The sequence below is a fragment of the Hippocampus comes genome, unplaced genomic scaffold (assembly GCF_001891065.2).
Source record: "Hippocampus comes isolate QL1 unplaced genomic scaffold, H_comes_QL1_v1.1 scaffold56, whole genome shotgun sequence".
Taxonomy (NCBI): domain Eukaryota; kingdom Metazoa; phylum Chordata; class Actinopteri; order Syngnathiformes; family Syngnathidae; genus Hippocampus; species Hippocampus comes.
In genome coordinates this window covers 747,520-751,192 of record NW_017842056.1, presented here as the reverse complement: position 1 = coordinate 751,192, position 3,673 = coordinate 747,520, and the positions used below count along the sequence as shown (strand labels likewise).

The 3,673-nt window shown below is 45.3% G+C and overlaps 1 protein-coding gene across 1 annotated transcript in view; it reads left to right on the top strand.

The window, feature by feature from the left end:
- slc16a4 (solute carrier family 16 member 4) overlaps positions 1-2,228 on the top strand; it is a 33,438-nt gene extending 31,210 nt beyond the window's left edge. Inside the window, exon 11 of the mRNA XM_019860823.1 lies at positions 1,773-2,228. Coding sequence (XP_019716382.1) covers positions 1,773-1,978 — 206 coding nt within the window. The 3' untranslated portion in view covers positions 1,979-2,228. The remainder of the gene's footprint in view (positions 1-1,772) is intronic.
- The last annotated feature ends 1,445 nt before the right edge of the window (positions 2,229-3,673 follow it).

The window sequence follows — 3,673 nt, the reverse complement described above, 5'->3', positions numbered from 1 at the left end:
TGTAACCATACCCCCCCCAAAAAAAAAAAAAATCCCTGAGGGAAGATACACCAGTCCGTCAATGTTTCAGGCCGACCCACATGGGCTCAGATCATGCCGGCCAATCGGCATCGAGAATGTAATTTGCACGGCACACACAGTCACCAAATAAAAACCAAAATGGTACACGTATCATTGAGGTCTGTGGGACTGAAAGGGAGCAGTTTTGCTAATCAAAGACTTCATTTGATGAGCAAATTAGTCGGATTACACCCCCCCACCCCCAAGGTCATCCGAAAGTCCTGAAACAAGGTTTTTATGAAATGGAACTCAACTGGACTGTATTTCTCGAGCACGTTAAAATAAATACAACAATCCATGAATAACAAAGACAGAGGAAAGCACAAAAACAGTCCAACTCAAAAGCCAGTCTCATGCTGAGTCAAAAGCCAAAGAAGAAAAATGAGTTTGAAGATGAGTTTTAAAGATGGGCGGCGAGCAGGCTTGCCCAAAGAGAGGGACCGGCAACGGAAAAAGCTCCACCCCCAATACATATATATGTATATACACACACACACACACCACACACGCATGCACTCAGTATTTCCAGCCACCTGGAAATATGCAAGGTTCCCCCGCGGTGTCAGCCAGCCAGTCAGGCCCAGACGCCAGCTGGAGTATTTTTGGGTTGAAATGTCATGAATGACCCCTTCGGGGGTCAGTTCGTAAATAGCTTGCGTCCCTGCAAAACAAGCCGACAGTTTGACAGACAACAAACCTGAAGCAGATTCTTGTTCGCACGCCCGCCGTTAACTCGGCATTGTCGCTGGAGAGTAGACCTCGGCAAACTTTGGGCACAATGACCGCATTTGATTTTTTTTTTTTTTTTTTTTTCCAACAGGCCAGTTCATTCTGAGCTGAGTAAACACAAATTAAAATTTGTATGCGAGCGACTTGTATGTACAAATGTATGTAAAATATTTCCTCTTGAACACTAAAACAATCATCCATTGTCATTGTTGCTCTAATTTAAAACGAATGTCATTTGAAGTTCTGAACCAATTATTTTCTCGAATAATGAGACCCTTAAAATCCATTTGAACCCAATTGAATGTCGAAATAAATGCGGCAAATTGTAGTGATGGACAAGCGAAGCTTCATGAAGCACTTGTGATAGTTTTTGACTCCTCTAGATGGCACTCTTGGCTTAAAGATGCAGTGGAATTTTAACACATTTCCATGGCATTAAACCAAGAGCATCATCTGGAGTAGTAAAAAAGTGCTTCATGAAGCTTCGTTTTCCCATCACTGGCAAATAGAGGATCCTCCAAATAATGCAAGGTGGGCCGAATTGAAAGAATGAGGCGGGCCGCCCTGTATTGATGGCAATGCAGGTAAAATGTTGGCTGGCCTTTTTCACCTGACGGATTGCCAATCGTGCTGTCGGAATCATTTTCTGCCGGCCTCGCGCTTGCGGTTGGCGGGCGTATGCTGGCCGATTGATTGTGCTCCATGAATTCCGCCGAGTGACAAGGCCAAAGCTCATTCACAATCTTGGGCCAAAATACATCAAGGAGAAGCAATTCAAAACATCCACTCTGCTTGAAATCACTTTTTTTGGGGGGGAGGGGGGGTACAGTGGTCGCTAGTGTAGTGCTGATTTTTGTTGTCTTTCATTCAGAATTTTTTTTTTAAACGCGCCTGCTCGACCGGGTTGAATATGATCATTTCCCCTCATAAAAATGCCACTGCTGACGCTAGAATGTGATTTGTTTTTGCGTTGGGGGATTTAGGCTTCCTGTACGACTACACGCAGACCTACGACTGCTCCTTCTACCTGGCGGGGCTCTGCTACCTGCTCTCCTCCCTGTCGCTCTTCATGGAGCCGCTGGCCCAACGCTGGAGAGCCCGGCAGAACAAAGCGTCCCGGGCCACGACGACGCAGAGCGGCTGCAGGACCAACGGCTGCTTCGCTCCAGACCGCAACGGCGACGTCTAAGAGCCAAGCGGCAAGTCGGGGACCCCGGGTAGCCCTTCTCGCCTTGGGGCATCACCCAAGGCTTCACGGGACTGGTAGACAAAACGTCCAAAAGCCAAAATTATAGCGTATAGAAATACAGTATATGATATAATCCATTGTTTGCATCAGAGGCACATTTTGGATGGTGGCAACTTTGCGTAACGCCGACTCTTGCCTTGTTGAAAATAAGCTATGCAAAAGTTTGCTTTTCACCAGAAGCACACGCCGTGAAAAAAAAAAGTGGTTCCGCTCGCAGTGAAGCACCTCCGGGCAAAAATTGGGGCGAGTTGCATGACTTGACACAATGTGGACAAAACACAACGGGCTGCAGGCCGCGATGGTGCTTCGATAAGGTTTTCCATCCGCCAACGTGCACGTGTCTCTTTGCGCACAGGTCGAGGCCAAGCAGGCGGCGCGATGGGGCTCGTGGGCTGCTTGTACTGGAGTGTTAAAAACAACTCGTTTTATCCTTAGCGACCCCCCCCCTCCCCCCGCATATGTTAAAGCCCTTTTGTTTTTTTACATAAAAAAAAAAAAATTCAACCTAATTTTTGCCAAATTGACCCCTTTTAAAGATTAAGAGATGGTGTGTGGGGGGGGGGCTCGAGCATAAGTTTCATAATGTTTTTTTTACATCTTTTTTTTTTTTAAGCAGAACACATTTATTTCCATAAAAGGTTTTTGTTTTTACTTTGAAATTGGTCAATTTGACCCTTTCAAAAATGGATCTATCCATTCATTTTCCTTGACTTATCTGGGGTCAGGTTGTTGCGAGGGCAGCAACCTAAACAGAGAAGCACAGGCCTCCCATTTTTTTTGTCATATTTAAGAATTTATATTTTGTTATGACTTTTTTTATGACAAATTTTCAAACTTTAACCTCTTTTAAAAGGTGTTTTTGTTTATTTTGTTCAGCCGAAATTAGGATCCAGAAAGCTTTTGATATCACTTCAGTTTCCCATAAAATAGGTGGCTTACAGCTAAGCATGTACAACACTCGTGAAGTCGGGGTTCGAATCAGGACTCCGGCTGGGTTGGATTCCGCATTCCATAAACATACATGTTGGGTGCTCTGGAAATTGTCCGAATGTGTCACTGCCCTTAATCGGAGTCGAAATGCTTTTCTCTACCTACCCTGTGATTGGCTGGTGAGCAGTTCAGGGTGTACCCTGGACTGGTCACCCAAAGTCAGCTGGGCCTCCTGCTCACCCAAATGAGGAGAAGCGCAAAAGAGGATGGATGTACGTGTATAGATGTCGTTCTTCGTTTTGCCTTACTTTTGTGCCACTTTTTCCTCCTTTGAGCATCCGGATCTTGATGTCTTCCTGCAGAAGCTTCTTTTTTTTTTAAAGGAGCAGCTGATAAGAGCACAAAAATTCTGATCCAATAGCGGTACTTATGTTGCCACAGAAACAATTGGCTGGGAGGCGAGCGCTGACTAAGGTAGCTGCTTTTTTTTTTTTTTTTTTTTATCCAAATGTGCATCGCCAGCAAGTGGAACAAATTGTACCGATGCCTTCTTCTGCGATTTTTTACAACAGTACTGATCTTGATTTTACAAATCGCCATTTTGCAGCATCAGCACGACTCCTCCGGCTACCTCGCGCGCGCACTCACACACGCGCACTCACACACACACACACACACACACACACACACACACACACGAACACA